Source organism: Suncus etruscus, chromosome 18, assembly GCF_024139225.1.
Source record: "Suncus etruscus isolate mSunEtr1 chromosome 18, mSunEtr1.pri.cur, whole genome shotgun sequence".
NCBI classification, from domain to species: domain Eukaryota; kingdom Metazoa; phylum Chordata; class Mammalia; order Eulipotyphla; family Soricidae; genus Suncus; species Suncus etruscus.
The window spans coordinates 38,956,842-38,976,338 of record NC_064865.1 but is presented as its reverse complement, the minus strand read 5'-3'; the positions used below and the strand labels follow the sequence as shown (position 1 = coordinate 38,976,338).

The following is a 19,497-nucleotide window of genomic DNA, read 5'->3' as shown; positions in this document are numbered from 1 at the left end:
GCGCTGTCGGGTATGGGCCCCCCAAATATATATACTGTCTGAATAAATGTACATTTAAATAGGCACAGGGCAGACATAAAGTTCAAAATACTTTTCTTTCCCTAGAAGTCTTCTTTGCTGATTTTCTGATTCTCGGGTATATTAACCATTGATAAGAAACACTGGCAGATCCAAAGTATACTGACAAGTCAAAGCCACAAATTACCAAATTATGCAAACAAAGTAAGAATGAGCTGATGAGTTTCTGTGCCCTCCCAATGATGGGTTTCAGAGAAATAGAAACTGTGGGGAGGCCTGTGTGTGTATTGGGGTCATTAGGGAAGGCTTTAAGATACTAAGAAAGGGATGGAGTGAGAGAAGACTGCAGTTCAGAACTTATGAAAAGCAAAGACTCTGTGAAAGGGGGAGGTAGGGATGAGGTTATCAAAACAGATGAATAGACATAGTGTCTGTTTGCAACATTTATCCACTGTAGCTGAAAGCTCCTGCTCCTGCCAGCTTGACTGACTTGGTTGCAAGTCAAACAATCAAGGTAGAAGGCAGACAATGGTTCTCTTGAGGGTAGGCCCTCAAGTAGCTAAAACAAAGGCCAAATCTGCAGCTCTGATGCTGTAACTCTTGGAAAACTACCAGGGTCCTTCAGGTAGGGAATAAGCACCCTAGTTTCAGAGCTGAATAAAGGAGGGCAAGCTGACCTAGGATTATTTAAATTCATGGTCTAATTTGCTCAGAACTCTTTCATGAGGCTGAAGGAGAATCGCCTAATTAATGACACACCTACTCTAACTAGTGCCTGCAGACCCTCCCTGCCCCTAGGAGTCACAGGGATGAGAGACTCAGGCAGTACAACAGAGGCAGAAACAAGTCCGGAGCCGTCATCTCTCTAGAGCTGGGAATAGAAACACTATTCATTCTTGCCAACGGGGCCCAGACATATTAGCATGAGGCCCAAAATAAAATCGAGCAAAATTCCAAATTTCCTAATGAGCACGGAGAGAGGAAAGTGGACCTGTACTGAAGGCAGGAACAAAGTGAAAGTTTCATCTATCACATCAGTTTCCTGGGGCTTAAGGCGTTGCAAGCAAAGCTCCCAAGACTGCGACTCTCATTCATCTCATTCCAGACAGGCGCCTCCAAACTTCCAGTCTCTCTCTCTCTCTTTCTCTCTCTCTCTCTCCAGTCTCCAACATCAGAAGTGCAGCAGCATCCAAAGAACTCAAGAAAAAACCAGACTCTGAGCACCTGTGAATGGAGGGCTCACACTGAAAACTGGAGGTGTGGCACCCTGATTCATTCCCTTTAAAGGGTCCAAACACTCCAAAGCAGGTGGACTTGCCCATTTAACACCACGTGAGTCTTCACCACTCTCCAGATCCTGATCGTGAGGGCCTCCCTGCAACATCCTCGCCAAACTTTACCGTTCATCTTCCCACATCCAAATCCTCATACCTGTAAGTCAACTTAACTCATCCTGGCCCGCACTACTTCCATGATCTCACCTCAAAGTGATGATTCCACTCTCTGAACAACCACAGCAAAGCCGTCCTGTTTCATTAGAAATAAATCATTCTCTGACACTTTTTATTCAGTGGATCTCATCTACCATCTAACAGGGGTCCTCAAACTTTTTAAACAGGGGGCCAGTTCACTGTTCCTCAGACCACTGGAGGGTCTGACTATAGTAAAAACAAAACTTAGGAACGAATTCTTATGCACACTGCATATATCTTACTTTGCAATGAAGAAACAAAACAGATATAAATACAATATGTGGCCCACGGGCCATAGTTTGAGGACCACTGAAAGAGCACTGTTCTAAGGAGTGGAGAAATTTTGACAGGCAGAACTGGGGTGGGGGGGCTTGAGGGGGTCCTCCAAAAGCCCCTCACAGAGAACAATATCTGATCTCTGCCCCCCTGTATACACCTGGGTTCATACCTGGCACTTGCCCCCCACCAATTTCATAGACCCTTGGGCTTCTCTGATTCCCAGCTCACTCACATTGGAGTTACCTAAACTAAAGGGGAACAAAAGCACAACGAAGCCATTTGTAAACGAACTTCCACTTTATCTTTCAAGAGAGAAGAAGAAAAAAAGACACCTCAAAAGAACAAGGAAGGAAAAAGAAAAAAACAGGCTCTGAAAGCGCTGCTGAACTAAACACATTACACACACCCTGACAAAGCACCCCCCCCATCCTTCCTCCTGAACCTCCCACACACACAAAAGTGACCTTTCCTCCCAATCCTCGCAGGCAGCTCCAGATTCAAGTGTTTATGCTAAGAGCAGACTTGGGGTGAAAAAAAATAAAAAGTTGAGGCGCCTGCCTTCAGCAAGTCCCCCCAGCAGAAAGCTTTTGTTTCTGGGGGGTGCACCGCCCCCCCCCGAGCCCCCACTTCAACACACACACCCCCAAATCCTACATTGGTTGAAGACAGCCAAGCATGCACAAGAGGGGGGTATGCATCCAAGGGGGGGAGGAGAATGCTGATTTTTTTAAGTCACAACAAAAGCCCGCTTGGGCCAGGGATTGGGTGGGGGGGGGGGTCTCCCCAAGTCCTTCCACCACCACCACCCCAAAAAAAAAAACAGAAGTGAGCCTGGAGCGTTTCAAACCTCCAGGGGAAAGGGGGGGCTTAGGATTTGCGGAAAGCGCGCTGGGGAGACTGGCAGGCGGCGTGGACATGTGGTGGTGGGTCCGCGACAGCTGGGCACCCCCAAATTGGGGGCGAGGGTGCCAACGCGCTGTGCCATGCATGCCGTGCCGTGCCATGCGGCGGAGGCTGCCTGCCACCTGGGCACTCCCACCATTCTTTTGCAGCCCGGGAAGAGCGGAGCAGAGCAGAGGGGAGCCCCGGGATCCCCGGGCACCCCCGAACCCCGGCTTTGGGGGGCACCCCGAAATGCAGGCATGAGGGGTTTGATCCAAGGAGGGAGGGTCCCGCAGGGCCCCGCGCGACTCCCTCGCACGCACTCACCTGAGCAGGCTGGAGAGCGGGTGGCTGGAGGAGCCCAGGCCGCCCCCGGAGCCCCCCGAGCCGCCGCCCCCGGAGCCCCCCGACGACGAGCCGCCGCCGCCCCCGAAGCCCGACGACAGCCGCTTCCCCGACAGCAGCTTCTCCACGGCCGGGAGGTGCCCGGTGCGGGCCGCCTCCAGCAGCTCCTGCTCCTTCCCCATCCCCAGCGCCGCCGCCCGCCCCCCGGGCTCGCCCCGCTCCCCCGGCGCCCAAACTTTCCGTCTCCGGGCAACGCACACCCCCAAAACTGGACGGGGACGCCACCCCCCGCCCGCCCGCCGACTCGCTCTCCCGCCTCTCCCGCCCGCCCACGGCGCGTCACTTCCGGGATTGGCGTCATGCGTCACCACGCCCCCCACGGGCCACGCCCCCTTCGGCTACCTAGCGGGGCGGGGCGCTGAGGGCCGCGCTTGGTTTGCGTCATTGCGTCGCCACGCCTCCCTAAGCCACGCCCCCTCTTGCACACCTTGCTGGGCGGGGCTCTGAGGAGGGGAGGGCGTGCGTGCGCGCGCAGGTGGCTCTGGCCTGAGCTTGGTCTGCGTCATTGCGTCAACACGCTCCCAGGCCACGCCCCCCTCGCTCACCTAGCTGGGCGAGGCTCTGAGGGCGGGCGTGCGTGCGCAGGTGGCTTTGGTCGAACTTTGCGTCATGCGTCACCACGCCCTCAGGCCACGCCCCCTCGCTCACCTACTGGGCAGGGCTCTGAAGGCGCGCGCAGGTGTGTTTCTGGCCGTGCTTTACATAAGCGCGTCACCACGCCCCAGGCCACGCCCCCTCGCTCACCTGGCTGGGCGGGGCTCTGAGCGCGCAGGTGGCTCCGGCCCAGCCTAAGGGGTAACCTCGCTGTGGTGGGAGAGGGGCGGTGGACCTCCAGGGAAGAGAGCCCCAAGTGTCGGGTGGGTGGCTGGGCAGCTGCTGGGCAGGTGGATGGGGATGACCCACCTGTGTCTGTCTGTGCCTCCCTGTCTCCCAAGGTTGCCCCCCTGAGGCAAAGGTTTTGGGTTTTTGGGGGGGATGTCAGGGAATACGGTAACGTCTTCAGGCCCCGTTGGAAACAAAGAGGGAAATGCGGTAACGCGCACCTCGATTTCTTGCCAAGTCTCTTCTCAGGTTTTTGGAAGGGGAGAATTGAGCCAAGTGCTCCCCTCTGGGCTTCAATGAAAGAGATGAGAGGGCTTTGTCAAAAGAGAAATATAATAATAAATATATATTTACATTTATGTCCCCACATCAATCAGTGTGATTGATTTTATTTATATAAATATAAACTTATTTATATTTATTTATATAAATATAAATTCATATAAATCAAACTGATTTTATTTAATTTTTTACAGGAAAGACCTCCCTCGCGGTAGGATTCGCTTCCTTCTGTTTTGATGACTTTGATCAAGCTTGCCATCAAAAAGTCACGCTTGTGAAACTGGGGCCCAGATCTTTTTTTGAGGGGGGGGCCAGATATTAATGACGGGTGAAGAGGGAGGGGGGAATCGTTTGAGTTCCAAATGGTTTTTTAATTCTGGCTCTTGGCGCTGTCCCTGCCTTGGAGGAAGAAAATAAATGCATTGGCTAAATTCTATCCAAGAAATTACCTATATATATCTTATTTTATTTTATTTTAGGTGCTGGGAGGAACAAAAGACAAACTTCAGCAAATTCGTGACAATGCCACGAACCGTCTCTGTACTCCCGAAATATGACAAGATTGGATGCAAGTGATTTTTGCCAGCTTGCAAACCCGGTAGTCGGATCCCCCAAAACATGGGTTTGCAAAAGTGTTTTTTCTCTGGTCCCCAAACTTGAAGAGCGAATAAATAATGGGGTTGTGCTTTGGGGAGGACAAAAGAAGGCCGTCCAGTCCCCCTTGACAAAAGGCTGGCTGCGGGGGAGAGAGACTCCACCGTGTCCCTTCCACCCACACTGTCAATTTTCCCTCTCCCAGTCGCTGCCAAATCCGAGTCCAAAGGGAGCGCGGAAGTCGTTTCGCGCGCGCCTCGAACTGGCCCCTTCGGCGCGCCGTAGGCTGGGCTGACGTCATCGTCGCGCGACCCGGAAGTCGCGTTTCCCCGAGGGACGCAGGGCTGCTCGCGGCTGATCGTCTCTGACTATAGCTTCTTCCCGCCGCCATGGAGAGTAAGTGCGAATCTCCCGCCGAAAAGGGGGAAGACGCCGGGGAGCCCGGCGAGGCTGCTGCTGCTGCTGCTTCTACTGCGGCTCCCGAGCCTCCCAGGGTCGCTGACAAGGACGGGGTTCCGGGGGACACGGACGCGGACGGAGCCGGCGACGCCAAAGATGCTGCGGCCGAGGAAGGCGAGGTGAGGCCAGTTGCATCTCTTTCCAAACCCCGGAGGGAGCAGAGATACTTCTTTAAATTGCCTTTTTATTTGTTCTTTTTGGTTTTGGTTTTTGGGTCACACCCAGCAGCGCTCAGGGGTTCCTCCTGGCTCTACGCTCAGAAATCGCCCCTGGCAGACTCAGGGGACCATATGGGATGCCGGGATTCGAACCAGTGTTGTTCTGCATGCAAGGCAAACGCCTTACCTTCATGCTATCTCTCCGGCCCCTAAATTGCCTTAAAAAAAAAACTTAGATCAGTTTTTTTTTTAACTTTATTGATTGGGTTCTTTTTCGGGAGGGGCACATCCTTCGGTGGTCAGGGGTTACTCCTGGCTCTGCACTCAGAAATCGCCCCCCCCCCCTGGCAGGCCCTAGGGGACCCTATGGGATGCTGGGAATCGAACCTGGCTCCCTCCCTCTCGGGTCGGCCACATGTAAGACAACTACCCTAGCGCTGTGCTATCTTATCTCTCCGGCCCCCTTTAAATTGCATTTTGGTTTAATCCCTGCCACCATATAATGTCACCGTCTCCCCCTGCTCCCCAGCCCGCCAGGCGATGCTCAGGGATGCTCATATTCCTGAGCATCGCCGAATGTGGCACCAAAACAAACAAACAAAAAAAAATTAATAGCTTGTTGGTTCCTCTTGGTGAGGAAAACCGAACCCGTATTATTACACTTCGACGTGGTCTGAGACCTAACGCCAGGATTTCTGCTGTCCTTTTTTTCATCACGATACGGTTTCTCTTGGCTGTTACTTAAACACAGCTCTGTCTTTCTAAACCTAAGATACTGGAATCTGTCGATGGAGATTTTGACAGTGATGCCTGCTCTAGTCCTCCCTTACCTTTTGCGGTAAGAATGTCACCAGTGACCTGGGTGCAAATGTCTGGGGGATTTCTAGAACGTAACACACTAAGCTCATCAAATTGTGTCATATTGAGAGCTCAGCGTAGTTACCTGCCTGGGAATCAGTCAATCTCAGCATTCCACGGGTTCCATTTCTAGAGACAGAATCATGGGGACATAGTACCCTCATTTATTACATAGACTGGGGTGAAAACGTAAAACGTAGATTAAATGAAAATAGCTTTAGGGTTTGTAGTAATAGTACAGCAGGTAAGGTACTGTATCTGGCAGCTACTACTGCTGTCCAGATTCTATTCCCACCATCCCATATGATCCTTTGAATCTAACCAGGAGCCATCCCTACCCAAAGAGCCAGGAGGAAACCCTGAGCACCACTGGTTATAGCCCCTAATAACAACAATAAAAAAAAGTAAGTGGGGAGCCAGAGCAATAGCATAGTGGGAGGGCGTTTTCCTTGCACGCAGCCAACACAGAGCCGACCCAGGTTCGATTTCCAGTATCCCATATGGTCCCCCGAGCCTGCCGGGAGCACCCCCTTGCTGTCAGTGAGTGTGGCCAAAAAATGTAAGTGGAAATACCCTTTTATGGCATAAAAGAAGAAGATCCCAACACTGTAAAAATATATAGAAATTTTAGAAAAGAAAAATATGAAGTTATTTTAAAATGTAGACCTTAAAGCAAATTTCAAGGAGGCTGGAGCAGGTGGAACATTTGCCTTGCATGCTCGTGACCCAGGTTCAGTTCCCACTTCCCTAATAAATCCAGAGCACTGCCAGGAATAATTTCTGAGCACTGCTGGGTGTGCGGGATGGGGAGGTATTTTAAGGTGCCAGGAGTGTGATTCCTTGGGGGAAGGCCCCAGGTTTGATTCTAGCACATCTAGGTAAGTTTGCTCAAAAATACCGCAGGAGGAGGCCAGAGCGATAGCACAGTGGTAAGTAAGGCTTGCCTTGCACTCAGCCAATATAGGATGGACCCTGGTTCAAATCCTGGCATCCCATCTGGTCCCCCATCTCTCTGCCAAGAGTGACTTTTTAATGCAGAACCAGGAGTAACCCGAGTGCTGTCGAGTGTGACCCCCCCAAAAAAAAAGAAAAGAAAAGAAAGAGAAGAAAAATACTGTAGGATAAAAACACCTTTAGAAATTGATCATATGGGGCTTGGGAAATAGTATACTACAGTTGCCTTGCACACAGCTGGCCATATGTTCCCCTGGGCCTTACAAATGATTCCTTTGTGTAGAGCCAGAAGTAACCCCTGAGCACTGCTATGTGTGACCTCCCAAAATCAACATAATCAAAATTCATTTTATATTGGGCCACAAAGAAGAATGTAGTCTTAAATTTGTTGGTTTAGAGGCAGAAGAGCCAACTGGATGAAAGAACTTTACTGCCTTGCTCTCCAAAAGGATGAGGTCAAGGTCCAGAGTGATGATAAAGTAGGTAAGGTGTTTGCCTTGAACATGGACGACCATATTCAATCCCTGGCATCCCATCTAGTCCCTCAAGCCCATCAGGATGATTCCCAAGTGCAGAGCCAGGAATAATCCCCAAGCACTTCCAGTTTTGTAACGAAACAGAAAAGAAAAGAACGAGGTAGAGAGAATGCAATCAAGGACAGTAGTTTTCCTCATCGTTGGCATTTCATTGCCCTTTGTGGACAAGGGATACTAGAACTCTGGTCAGAAGGAAAATCAAATAAAAAGGGGCCGGAGCAATAGCACAGCGGGGAGGACATTTGCCTTGCATGTGGCCAACCCTGGTTCAATCCTCAGTATCCCATATGGTCCCCCAAGCACTGCCAAGAGTGATTCCTGAGCTCAGAGCCAGGAGTAATTTCTGAACACTGCTGGATGTGGTTCCAAAAAATAAAACGAAATAAAACAGAACTGTGGTCAGAACCATTAATCCAAAGTAATACTGATTTGTTTTGTTATGTTTTGTTTATTTGCCACACCCAGCTGTGTTCAGTGCTTGCTTACTCTACTCAGCAATTATTTCACTCAGGTCTTTGCTCAGGGATCCTCTTGACAATGCTTGAGGGACCATATTGAGAGCTAAGAACCAAACCTGGGACAGCTGCTTGCAAGACAAATGCCCTATCCACTGTATTATTGCTCTGGCCCCCATTCATCCTAATTTAGCTGATTTTCTTTCTGAAGCTACTCAGAAACTACTTTAGGAAAGTGAGTGTATGTTATACTTGGTGGTACAGTCAAAGCCTAGAACCTAAAAATTAATTGAGTGACCTGTGCTGTAATGAGGTGGAGTCTTGCCTTGTCCAAATTCAGTTACATAAAAGGTTTTTTTTTTGTTTGTTTTTGTTGTTTGTTTGTTTTCCATTTTCTCAGCTCAAGAGTCAAGACGTCTCAGATTTAACAGCAGTGGAAAGGGAAGATTCATTACTTGCACCTGCAGCCAAAAAGCTGAAACTAGATCCCAAAGATAAGAAAGAGAAAAAGCAGAAAGTGGATGAAGATGAGATCCAAAAAATGCAGTAAGTCACTTTCAGCTCAGTGTATGCAATTTTTTCATGGCCTTTAATTTTTTTTTCTTTTTAAATTCAAAGCCATACATTATGTTACATTATAGAAAATATAAATATTTTCTGAAATATTTTATTATGTTTAAAGTACAATATATAAGCATATTTTACATTTTTATTAAAACGTACCACTCAAGTATTGTTCATATCTTTTTTATTATTATTAAATACATTTTTTATTTAAGTAACATGATCATAGTTGGGTTACAGTCACAAACAGAACAACCCCCATCACCAGTGTATTGTTAATATCTTAATTTATGGTTTCCTGAGGGCTTTTTTTTTTATACACTTACAACTCCACCTAAAAATGAAACAAATTCGGGGCAAAGCAATAGCACAGCGGTAGGACTTTTGCCTTGCACATGGCTGACCCAGAGTGGACCTCGGTTCCATCCCCAGCGTCCCATATGGTCCCCAGGTCAGGAGTGATTTCTGAGTGCAAAGCCAGGAGTTAGTTGCAACCTCTGAGCGTCACCAGGTATGGCCCAAAAACCAAAAAAAAAAAAAAAAAAAAAAAATTTTAAAGATTTATTAAATACTATTTGTAAATGTTTTTCGTGCTATAGGTAGACCTTTTTCATGATAATTTTGACACTATGTAGATGATTATTTCCCGTGAGTAACTTTATACATTGAAGTCATAATTTTATTTATTATAGGGGGTTTGGGGGCACACTTAGCAATGCTCAGGACTTATTCTTGGCTCTGCACTCAGGAATTATTCCTAGCAGTGCTGGAGGGAACCATATGGGATGCCAGAGATTAAATCTGGTTCAGCTGTGTGCAAAGCAAGAGCCTTACCTGCTGTACTCTCTCCAGCCCCATAGGCTATCAATTTCTTTAAAATGCAAATAGTGAGTGGACCAGAGAGATAGCATGGAGGTAGGGCATTTGCCTTGCATGCAGAAGGACAGTGGTTCGAATCCCGGCATCCCATATGGTCCCCCGAGCCTTCCAGGAGCGATTTCTGAGCGTAGAGCCAGGAGTAACCCCTGAGCACTACCAGGAGTAACCCCTGAGCACTGCCGGGTATGACCCAAAAACCAGAAAAAAAAATTGCAAACACACACACACACACACACACACACGGAGCGATTTCTGAGCATAGAGCCAGGAGTAACCCCTGAGCACTGCCAGGTGTGACCCAAAAACCAGAAAAAAAAATTGCAAACACACGCACACGCACACACACACACACGCACACACACAAACAGTAGCTGCCTGGGTTCTAAAGCCAGCAGCACTGTGAAGTCTGTTTTCTGATTCTAAAAGTACATAAAAACACACACACACACACACACACACAAGCCAGCAGCACTGTGAAGTCTGTTTTCTGATTCTAAAAGTACATAAACACACACACACACACACACACACACACACACACAAAGCCAGCAGCACTGTGAAGTCTGTTTTCTGATTCTAAAAGTACATAAACACACACACACACACACACACACACACACACACACACACGCGCGCGCGCACACTGCCTGGGTTCTAAAGCCAGCAGCACTGTCAAGTCTGTTTTCTGAATCTAAAAGTACTTAAACATCCAGTAAGTGTAAACTGCTTGAAACTCACCTCAAGTATAGAACCTCTTGGATTGTGTCTGGGGAGCTCCTGGCAGTGCTCAGGGACTACTGCAGGCTGTGTTTAAGGGATGCTGGCGCCATACAGTGTCAGGGATGAAACCAGGACTGCCACAGGCAAAGCATTTACTCCAGCCTTTGGATCTCTATGGATTTTTCCCCAGGTTTGATATGTACAGCTAAATATTTTCAAGTCATTAAATATGCCTGTTTGGTCAGTGGGCATAGTAGAGGCTCCCCTGTATAAATCATTAATGGCTGAAATACAGATAGACAATAATCTCTATAGCTATTCTGGGTTTTTGTTTTTCTCTTCTGATAACATAATTATCATTTTTTTTGGGGGGGGGTTAGTTTTTGGGTCATATCCAGCAGCGCTCAGGGGTTACTCCTGGCTCTATGCTCAGAAATCGCTCCTGGCAGGCTCGTGGGGACCATATGGGATGCCATATGGGATTTGAACCACCGACCTTCTGCATGCAAAGCAAACACCTTACCTCCATGTTATCTCTCCGGCCCCCAATAATTATCTTTTTGTTTTGTTTTGTTTTTGGACCACACCTGGCGGTGCTCAGGAGTTACTCCTGGCTGTCTGCTCAGAAATAGCCCTTGTCAGGCACTGGGGACCATATGGGACACCGGGATTCAAACCAACCACCTTAGGTTCTGGGTCAGCAGCTTGCAAAGCATACGCCGATGTGCTATCTCTCCGGCCCCAATTAAGTATCTTTTTAAGTGTTTTACATCTTGTCTATTTCCTAAGAAACTCTCTAGAAGCGTAATTGCTAATTCAGATGCTATAAACGTTTTCAAAGGCTTTTCATATAATTTAATCTAAGTTCTTCTCTGAAATGGGTGTTTCAGTATCACACTTTACCAGTATGTCTGTGTTCTCCCATTTTCACTAAACTGATGGCCTTTTTATTACTTGATTTATGGAAATGTCGTTTTAATATTCTTTAGTTGATAGTTTTGTTTTCGTTGGTACTATTTTTTTCTTTTTTCTTTTTTTCCCCCTTGTTTCATTGCAGGAAGGTGAGGACAAGGGCTTGTTTTCAAGAGATACTTTAGGAAGCTCGTGTCTTCCTGACTTGGCTAAAAAGACTGGTCATTCAGTATGAGAGCCCTGCAGTACTGGGGATTACTTGAGTGACCCTGGTGGCAATAGTCTGGGGCCTCCAAGAGCTACAACTAGTGACATATGGGGAACCACGTGGTGTCGGGGGTCAAACCCTGGGGCCAGAATCATAGCACAGCAAGTAGAGCGTTTGCCTTGCCTGCAGCTAACCAGGTTCAATCCCTGGCATCCCATAAGGTCCCTCTAGCCTGCCAGAAGTTATTTCTGATAGGGTTGGTGCCATGGCTCAACAGTAGGGTGTTTGCCTTGCACACAGCTGATCCAGGATGGATCGAGGTTCAATCCCCTGGCGTCCCATATGGTACCCCAAGCCAGGAGCGATTTCTGAGTAACCCCTGAGCATCACCAAGTGTGGCCCCTCCCCCCAAAAAAATTTATTTCTGAGCCAGAGCCAGGAGTAACCCTTAAGCGCCACTGAGAGTGGCCCCACAAAAAAAATTATATCAAGCCCCTTGTACTATCTCTCCAGCCATTTTTTCTGCATCTTTATTAACCATTGGTATGTCTCATTATGACTACCTTTTAAATGATTATATATTAGTAGTATAAACTCTTTTTCATCTATTTTACAAATATCCCTATGCTCATGTTGAAAAATGCTGAATTGAATATAATGTGAAGGGTAAGAAGTTGTGAAGAGAGACTGATGTGGGAAATACAATCTATATAGTTTTTTTTTTTGTTTTTTTTGTTTTTTTTTGGTTTTTGGGCCACACCCAGCGGTGCTCAGGGGTTACTCCTGGCTATCTGCTCAGAAATAGCTCCTGGCAGGCACGGGGGACCATATGGGACACTGGGATTCGAACCAACCACCTTTGGTCCTGGATCGGCTGCTTGCAAGGCAAACACCGCTGTGCTATCTCTCCAGGCCCTAATCTATATAGTTTTGAGATCCAAGTATTGTTTGTTGTTGTTGTTTGGTTTTTGGGCCACACCCAGTGATGCTCCGGGGTTATTCTTGGCTATGTGCTCAGAAATCGCTCCTGGCTTGGGGGGCCATATGGGACGCTAGGGGATCGAACCGAGGTCTGTCTTAGGTCAGCCGTGTGCAAGGCAAATGCTCTACCACTGTGCCACCACTCCGGCTCAGAGTTTTTGTTCTTAATGAAGAAAATGGTGTTTCACTTTATCTTCAGATTTTCATAAGCCCCAGCCTATTCCTATTAATCCTCTGAAATTTGATTTTCTAATTGCCTGAGACTCGGTTGTTTTAACAAAACAACATAATTTTGTTTTAATTCACACTCTGGTGCTTAGTGGTTACTCCTGGCTCTGCATTAAGGAATCACTCCTAGTGGTGATTAGGGAACCATATGAGAGACTGGGAATGAAACTTAAGTTGGCTGTGTGCAGGGCAAACATCCTACCTGCTGTGCTATCGCTTCAATCCCAGAAGTAATGTATCTAAGGCATAAGCTAACTTAATTATCTGAATCTTTGTCTAGGATCCTGGTTTCTTCTTTTTCTGAGGAACAGCTGAACCGCTATGAAATGTATCGTCGGTCAGCTTTCCCCAAAGCAGCCATTAAAAGGGTAAGATACAGCTGCTTCATTGCCTTCAGAAACAAGGATTGAACTACTTGGAAAATTGAGAGTTTTCCAACGTAACATATGTTGGTATTTTGAAGTCAGTTATTAGGTAAATTGGGTTTTCTTTGGCGGGGTAAGGGTTTAAAAGCACCAGGGATCAAACTTAAGGTTTCACACATACAAAGTTTGTGCTCTACCTCTGAGCTAGTTTCCTAGTTGACTTAGTGATTTAATGGATTATTTAGGTAGAGAAATAAAAATAATCGCCATTTTATCTGGCCCAATTTTAGGTTTCTATCCCAGATTAATCTCAATGTAAAGTTCCTGATACACCTGAATCCTTGTTTTAACGGTCTCAATTTCACCTTCTAACCTCAATAAACTTCTTCAGCGCAACTCTTGAGCGCTACTCCCAACCAGGCCCTGACTATCGTAATCTTTCTCCTGCTTCAGCTAATCCAGTCCATCACCGGCACCTCTGTGTCTCAGAACGTTGTGATTGCCATGTCGGGGATTTCCAAGGTTTTCGTCGGGGAGGTAGTAGAAGAAGGTGAGTATTAACGGGCCATAGACTAGTCTGAACCTAGGGGTTCTTGAGGCAACTGCAGGAGCATTTAGTGGTTGGCCAAATGGGGTCCCTTATATTCAGGGAGCAGAATCATTATTCCATACAAGTCTCAGGCCAAAAAAGCAGGGATTCATTCAGGAAACCCGCTTCCTGATCTCTGCCCTAGGCCCAAGGCAACATAAGCAACTTTTGTGTTTTGTTTTGTTTTGTTCTGTTTTGGGGCCACACCTGGCGATGCTCAGGGGTTACTCCTGGCTGTCTGCTCAGAAATAGCTCCTGGCAGGCAGGGGGGACCATATGGGACACCGGGATTCGAACCAACCACCTTTGGTCCTGGATCAGCTGCTTGCAAGGCAAACGCCACTGTGCTATCTCTCCAGGCCCGTCTTTTGTGTTTTTCTTCAGTGAACTTAGTTCATTTGTGCGCTCAAGGTGCGAGTGCAGGGGAAGCCATCACTGAGACCCACCAGGACTGTGTGGCAGAGTCAATCCTGAGGCAACCCAGGAACCACCACTGCCTGTCCTGTCCTGTCCATATAAGAACCTGTCTAGTCTCCAGCCATTGTGCTTTTTTAATTCTTAGGTAAAAGATATGTCTTAAGCACTTTTCTCTGGTAAAATCTGTTATGGATGTGACAATAGCTACAGTGAATATACCACATCACATACTAACACATACTACAGAGTGTACGTATAACAGCTTTCTTGAGAAAAGTGCCTTGGTTTATTTCATTTGCAAATGAAGAACCACTACTGAGAATCACAGGTGTTAAAAGGATGATGTAAATCACAGGTTTTTGTGTGACCCATAAACTTTCTCCTTGCCTCCCCTTTAGCACTGGATGTGTGTGAGAAGTGGGGAGAAATGCCCCCGCTGCAGCCCAAACACATGAGGGAGGCTGTTCGGAGGTTGAAGTCAAAAGGCCAGATCCCCAACTCAAAACACAAGAAAATCACCTTCTTCTAGCTGAAGCCTAGAAAGGCCTGAAGGAAGGAGTTTGGTCCTGGACCTCCTATCGCCTGATTTTGCGCTGGTGCTTTAAAACCACAGTTCTCAGAGCAATTCCATTATGATTGTATTTTCTTCTAAGCACATACTCAGCACCACACCTAGAAGCACGTAGCCTGTGACGTGCTAGCACTAAGTGCTGAAACCTTGTGAGACATTTTGAGGTCTTTAACTGTTTCTTGACTTGCTGGAAGAACAGTGCAAGATCCTGAACTATCTTCTGGCCCAAGGAGCTGCTTTCCAGAGAAAAAACACTCCCAAGAAAGCATTGAGTTTCACATTGAAACATAAAGTTGCTGTGACTTAAGTTTCCTATGCCTGGCTTTAGGTAAAAATTTTGACTTGAAATATTTGACTTGTTATACTCTACCATGAAAATATGATAGCAGGAGTGGAATAGTTTGCCCCAGTAGGCTTTAAGCTTGTCTTGTGTGGGTTTTGGTAAATGATCATTAAACTTTCCCATCTTGTTATGTGTGTGTTCATTTTTTGTCTAGCTGGTTAGGAGAGAAATTGGGACTGGAGATAGTAGGTAAGGCATTTGCATGCAGCCAACTGGTGTTTAGTCCCTAGCACCCCATTTAGTCCCCAGCCCACCAGGAATGACCCCTGAGCACAGCTGGGTGTAGCCCTAAGACAAAACCAAAAAAGAGCATCACTTTCCTGGTATCAGAATGAAATTAATTGGTCTTGGCGTTTTGATGAATATTTGAGTCCTTCCTATTTTATATGACAGCCAGACTACCACTCACTTCTTTTTTCTCATAAAATAGCACTTAAATACAATGTGGAAGCCCATGTGCAATAGATTCCTACAAACATATACCACAACCAATATTGTTCAATAAGTTTAATTTGTTTTTTCCAGTTGGTTCACAGAACCAGTACACTCAAGGTTTGATTAGGTATTGCAACATGAAAATTTCCCAATACTGACCAGTATTCCAGTTAATCAGATACATTCTCAGTGTTTTCCTCAAATTGAGGGGAAAGACATAACATTTTGACAGTGATTAGCAGTAATAAGACTGTATATTATTAGCAATCCCCAAGAATTCTTCCCTCTATCATTTGGTGTCATAGGGAGAAACTTCTTTTTCAAAGCTTTCCTGAGCAGGTCTTAGTAAAGATTTCAATTCTGCTTAGCACCCTGAGTGGGGAAAACGGCTGGGCTTGCAAAGTTGGGTAAGTCTGCGTTTACTATCTTCTACTGAAACTCTTGGATTCAAACATGTTCTTAGCCTATGGGAAAGGACATTCAGTGTAGACATTCCATAAAGAACTGCTCAAGTTAATTTGCTCAGACCAAAAATGAATCAAATAGGAGGAAAAAAATGAAAGACATATTTTCTCAACTTTAGTAGGAATTCACAGCATCTTAGACCTACTGCAAAATAAGCTATGGGATAAATCTGAAACTCAGATGACAACGTATAAAGATCACATCCAATTCTGGACAGTTAGCAAACTCTCACAGTTTAAGGTTTCCAAAAATGTGTCCACACATGTACTGTAAGCAACTGGGGAAAACAGTATCTATTCAACAACAGCTACTCTCTACCTACCTAAAAGCAGTGGGAATAATTCCGTTGTAGCGAAAGATGGGCAAAGAGCTGGGCGAAGACCACAATTCCTGAAAGAAATCATACTAAAGTTTTGAGAATCACCAGAATGGTGTGGTCTGCCACAAAGCCATGACACAGCTTCTGCAATTCTCAAACACCAATTTGGTCTACCATCTGCTTCTACAGAACTGGAACTATTATTCAGCAGCTGTTTTTATCCTTTTATGATCTTACTATCACTCATTTTAGAAACTGAGACAAGTATTAAATAACTGAGGGGAAAATAATATCTTAATGTAGTAAAGGATTGAATGGAAAGTAGTATCCATCTGGAAAAGGAAAATCTTCAAACTACCTTCTTTCTAGGACTGTGAACTAGCCTAAAGGGAAACTAATATAAATGGGTTAAGTAGAAGATTTTAAGCCGTGGGTTGTGTGTGCCAATGGTGTTTATCCCTTGTATGTTCACAAACAGGAACTATTCAGAACTATAGAATACATAAAGGTTGATGCCCATGGCAAAATGAGTGTCAGACTAAATATATAGCACAAAGTAACCATCAGATTAGAACCTGCTCCTCCTGTCTCAAGTCCAAAACACCAATATTCCAGTGAGCTGATAACATTTTGAGATTAATTACCATCCCTGCATCCCAACCAAGAGAGATTTATTGATACATTTGGTCTAAAACATAGCTCTACTGCATCCATGTAAACAGGAAACCTAGACAATCAGATGATATGTGGTTGTGTGTGCTTCACAGCTGAAACGATGCGCAGCGACTGGCGTCTTTAAGGGATAGTGGTGCTATCACTCAGTTTTCTTGAGGTATTTTTTTCATAATCAGAGTCTCACAGCTCTGAGGCAGAATTCAAAGTTGACACTGTTATTTCCTTTACACTTATCTTGAGGACTAATGACCGGTTGACATTTCTTGTATTTTTGTTTGTTTTGTTGTTTTATGTTTTTTGGGGGCTACACCTGTTTGATGCTCAGGGGTTACTCGTGGCTAAGTGCTCAGAAATTGCCCCTGACTTGGGGGGACCATATGGGATGTCGGGGAATCGAACCGCGGTCCTTCCTTGGCTAGCGCTTGCAAGGCAGACACCTTACATCTAGCGCCACCTCACTGGCCCCCGGTTGACATTTCTTAATTAGGAAAGCCTTCCCCTCCAGTGAATGAAATTATACAAAATGATTTTACTAAAATTCCATGAGACAGTGGTTTCTACATTTCCTGAGGGAAGATTTCAAGATATTATGGCCAAACCTACCACTTTAAGGGAGTCAGAAATTCTTGGTTTCCATTAATCACGTTAAGAAGAGGTCTAGGGAGGCCAGAAACCTGACTGAGCTCTGGCAATTCAGGTATTTGCCTTGGTGCTTGGCAGGCCCTTCCCCAATGCCTCCCACCAAGTGATGCTTAAGGTGCAGGTACACCCAGCCTGCCTGTTGTAGCCTTCTTTCCTTTCCATAAAAGGATACCTGGGAGGGTTTAGGGGTAGAAGGGAAACGTTGCAATTTTAAAATAACCAGATCTCCCTCTTCTCTCCAAAGACATTAGAAAGTCCATATTTGGAAGGATCAGGGACTCATCTGAACAAGTCCATCTTTGAAAGCTGCACTGAGGGGGACTCTGTCAAGGGACACAGTTACTGTCTCAGTTCTCAACAAATAACTCTGGTTTCCTGCAGTTTCTCTCAGAAGACTGCCACTCAAGGATGCCTCTTCAATTTCTGCACTCACATAGTTCTGCCAACACCACTCTGGAATGGAAGTTTCTGTATTGCTCTGAGAAACACTTTCATTTACCTAAGGCTGTGAGGTAGAGCCCAAGAGCTAGTATTTCAGGACCTACCAAATGGGTCCTTCTTGTTCGTGACTAGAGAGATTTATCTAATACTCCTCACTTTTCTGCTCTCCTGGGAGCCGTGTGAAAGACAGGTCATGTGGAAGTAGCCCCATTGAGAGGTTTTGCATTTACTGGATCCCTCTGCTATTGGATCTGCAAGGAAGACCACTAAGTGCAGAGAGGAAAACATACTAGAGCTCTGAGTGAGGCGCCTGTGCTGTCCTACTGCAGACGTCACTGCAGCAGTGCTCAGGTGTCTCTCCTGAATTCTAAGAGAGCTCAGAATCTCAGTACCTGCTGGGACTTCCATAGCCCACACAGACTCTGTCGCCTTCCTGAGTTTTCATGTTTCAGTTGTGACAATTCTGGATTTATGTTCTCTAATATAAACTATGAGAGGGTGTGTGTGTGTGTGTGTGTGTGTATAGATTTCTGAACTTTTGTTCTTTATTTAAAAGGGAATAAGGTTGTTTCTGTCTAGGTTCTAACCTAAGTTTGTATCTGTGTGTACATATCTATAGGAGGATGTGTGCCTCTGTGTGTGTGTGTGTGTGTGTATGTGTGTGTGTGTGTGTGTGTGTGTGTGTGCTCAAAGCCAGGGCATCACACCTGCAATAGGAGCTACATCATCACCGAGTTAACTTTCGCTGCCTGCAAGTAGTCACTTTTGATGGTACTGAATAACCAGATTTCAGAATTTTTTATTAAAAAAAAAGCATAACTCTAGCTAAACCAATCATCAACTTTAAGGAAATTTCTTGTTAATGTTCTTTCCAAAAAGAAAGACTATAACCAGATTGTAATCTAACAGTGGTCATGATTTTAAAAACAAGAATCCTGACCTAAGTTCTTTTTTTTTTTTTTTTTTTGGTTTTTGGGCCACACCCTGTGGCGCTCAGGGGTTACTCCTGGCTATCTGCTCAGAAATAGCTCCTGGCAGGCACGGGGGACCATATGGGACACCGGGATTCGAACCAACCACCTTTGGTCCTGGATCGGCTGCTTGCAAGGCAAACGTCACTGTGCTATATATATATATATATATATATATATATTGGTTTGGGGGCCACACGCAGCAGCGCTCGGGTTACTCCTGGCTCTGTGCTCAGAAATCGCTCCTGGCAGCCACGGGGGACCATATGGGATGCCGGGATTCTAACCACCATTGGTCCTGGGTCACCGCTTGCAAGGCAAATTGCTGTGCTATCTCTCGGACCCCAAGTGCACTTAGATTTTTAATCCTATTAAAAAAAAATCACAACATCCAAGTCAGGCTTGATTTCCCACAGAGAAAACTGTTATATGTATCCTTCAATAGGTTATGTGTGGCGAAGACTTTAGTAGCAGAACTATCACTATTTTACTCTCTTGCCTAATTCTCTTGCTAATGAGTTTGTTAATGAACTTCTGTCCAATCAGCACAACTTGAGCAATATGGAAGAAGCAACAGTGGGTAAGAACTAGGGCTGGA

General features: G+C 46.0%; 2 protein-coding genes and 1 long non-coding RNA gene across 5 annotated transcripts in view; 1 reads left to right on the top strand and 2 right to left on the bottom strand.

Annotated features, from left to right (window-relative positions):
• Positions 1–3,209, bottom strand: part of ANKS1A (ankyrin repeat and sterile alpha motif domain containing 1A) — a 220,569-nt gene extending 217,360 nt beyond the window's left edge. For all 3 annotated transcript variants that reach the window (XM_049765237.1, XM_049765236.1, XM_049765238.1), the window contains exon 1: positions 2,979–3,209. In XM_049765237.1, coding sequence (XP_049621194.1) covers positions 2,979–3,178 — 200 coding nt within the window. In that variant the 5' untranslated portion in view covers positions 3,179–3,209. The remainder of the gene's footprint in view (positions 1–2,978) is intronic.
• Positions 3,210–5,066: 1,857 nt separating this feature from the next.
• Positions 5,067–14,978, top strand: TAF11 (TATA-box binding protein associated factor 11). Its single transcript, XM_049765287.1, has 5 exons — positions 5,067–5,332; positions 8,575–8,720; positions 12,947–13,034; positions 13,485–13,581; positions 14,436–14,978. Exons 1-5 carry the CDS (start codon positions 5,144–5,146, stop codon positions 14,564–14,566), a joined length of 651 nt encoding a protein of 216 aa, XP_049621244.1. The 5' UTR covers positions 5,067–5,143; the 3' UTR covers positions 14,567–14,978.
• A 1,759-nt stretch (positions 14,979–16,737) lies between these two features.
• On the bottom strand, positions 16,738–18,374 carry LOC125996368 (uncharacterized). Its single transcript, XR_007491256.1, has 2 exons — positions 17,320–18,374; positions 16,738–17,107 (listed from the first exon to the last, which is right to left on the bottom strand). It is a non-coding gene; the product is annotated as an uncharacterized LOC125996368 (long non-coding RNA).
• Between the last annotated feature and the right edge of the window lie 1,123 nt (positions 18,375–19,497).

Coding starts and splice junctions, on each gene's coding strand:
- TAF11 (XM_049765287.1), top strand. CDS start 5,144: ATGGAGAGTAAGTGCGAATCTCCCGCCGAAAAGGGGGAAGACGCCGGG. Junction 5,333..8,574: donor CTGCGGCCGAGGAAGGCGAG/GTGAGGCCAGTT, acceptor CCATTTTCTCAG/CTCAAGAGTCAAGACGTCTC. Junction 13,582..14,435: donor CGGGGAGGTAGTAGAAGAAG/GTGAGTATTAAC, acceptor CCTCCCCTTTAG/CACTGGATGTGTGTGAGAAG.